General features: G+C 45.1%; 1 protein-coding gene across 1 annotated transcript; it reads left to right on the forward strand.

Annotated features, from left to right (window-relative positions):
- The first annotated feature begins 598 nt into the window (after positions 1 to 598).
- On the forward strand, positions 599 to 1,000 carry LOC107756036 (melanocortin-2 receptor accessory protein 2A-like). The gene has a single exon (XM_016573016.1). It carries the CDS (start codon positions 599 to 601, stop codon positions 998 to 1,000), a length of 402 nt encoding a protein of 133 aa, XP_016428502.1.
- Positions 1,001 to 1,855: the final 855 nt, after the last annotated feature.

Below are 1,855 nucleotides of genomic sequence, written 5' to 3' on the forward strand. Positions count from 1 at the left end.
TCTTGTCGCATGCTCATGTTTATTACACAAATGCACCCATATGCATGCCCATGCACAAAAACACCAATTATCTCTGTCTGTGTTCTGGTAGCTAACCAGAATTCATTTAAAAGCAAATTAATGTTCAATAATGCCCTCTTTGTACATTCAAATGTATTGGACAAATAATTTTAAGGGCGTTTATTGTTTATTGCATATAATTACACTCCGTTATAATAGTAAAGCACTATTAGTCCCCATCCTCTGGTCTAATGGAGCAGTTGCATAGCTCAGGGGCCGGGCTGACAGTCTGTTTAGTGCTCTTTTAATTAAACTGCTCTACAGATGTGAGTCATCCATTAACACAGACCAGCAGAAACCTCTTACACTCAAGATCATTGAAAAGAGAGGATAGGAATATGTGCTCCCACACACACACACTCAGACACAGTAGGAGGATAGAATATAAGATGAGGGTACTCCCACACTCCGGAAGCAACGGTGCTCATTTCACCTCTGTTAGAAAAGGGAAATAAAGCTGTTTAAACCTGCTGATGAGGTTTTGAGTTCAACACTCCTGTCTCAATCCCGCAGGGTGGCGGAGCCTTATGAGAAACGAATGCGTCTCACAAGCTGCGCCGAGGGTCTGGGTCGCCAAAGTGAGGCAGACGCCCGAACGGGTCTCTCTCGCCCATTGCTGGAAGAGTCCCGGTCTCTTTTTCAGTGTTACATTAATGAAGAGGAGCGAGAAGGAGGCAGGGCCACTGCTGGTGCTGCCCACGGACGTACGGGCAGCGGCGACTCCAGAGACCAGGTGGAAACGGTCGGACTAGTCGTGCAAAATATGGTCATGGAGACCAGGGCAGAACGAGAGGCGACGCTCCTGGCGCATTTTAACATCCCCAACTTTGTGAACTCAGAACTGAGCTCTGCATTGGGGGATGAAGATTTACTACTGGGCGATCCACCAATCATAATGGAGGAGGCCCGTCCGCGCTGTACCCATCATATCATTGACTAAACCACCAGTTTGAAGATGGGCTTTTTTCACTTATCATGACTCCATTATTGTCTTCAACTCAGCCTATGATCTCTGAAAATGGAGAGTGATGGTGTCTTGCTTCAAAAGCTCTGCTTTTGCAGTGCAAACTTTAAGGCTGAGCTATTTTCTGACATCTGGGTTCAGTGATGCCTCTGCTACAGTGATGCATAATGTCAGTCTGAGAGTTAAAAAAAGATGGGATTGCATGAATGGGATTTGGCGAATGTGTTCTTGACAGCAGCGACAGCATGCTAAAAGACTGCTGGGAAGCCTGTGTTTAGAAAAAGCTAGATATTTAAAGGGTCATGAAACCCCCCGTTTCAGCACTGGTTAGTTCTCACCACAGTTTTAAAAAATGCTAAAAAAGTGGGCGTGGTGCGCAGCGGAGGAGGGGGAAGAGGGGAGACAGACAACACACTCAGCTTCGCGTTCAGACGGTTTCATTTCGCTCCCATCGAGTTAAAAACTCTGCATCGAAAACATATATATGACCGCGCTGTTGCACCTCTGAGAACTTTTAAGGCTTATTCTGTGCGTTTATATAAGCCTTTTAACGGGTTGCGTCACAGAGCTGTAAAAACGGTTATGCTCACCAAGTCAATGAATCGCGTTTGTGCCGAACTCTTATTACAAAGCAAAAACAAACACTCTTCTTCGATCCATGAACGTTTCTCTCAGTTAATGTGTGCGATGTCATCTCACAGTCTGAAACGTCTGTCATAGCAAATCAACACATGCTGTTGTGAATAATTAAGCGAAGCGTCTTCTCATAGGATAAGAACACGCAGTCTCATGAATAATTTAATAGACACCGACACGTCATCGATGTACTAT

The sequence above is a fragment of the Sinocyclocheilus rhinocerous genome, unplaced genomic scaffold (genome assembly GCF_001515625.1).
Source record: "Sinocyclocheilus rhinocerous isolate Xijiao unplaced genomic scaffold, SAMN03320098_v1.1 scaffold11, whole genome shotgun sequence".
Taxonomy (NCBI): Eukaryota; Metazoa; Chordata; class Actinopteri; order Cypriniformes; family Cyprinidae; genus Sinocyclocheilus; species Sinocyclocheilus rhinocerous.

Bases quoted from the DNA above. Each gene is read 5' to 3' on its own strand.
- LOC107756036 (XM_016573016.1), top strand. From the start codon at position 599: ATGCGTCTCACAAGCTGCGCCGAGGGTCTGGGTCGCCAAAGTGAGGCA.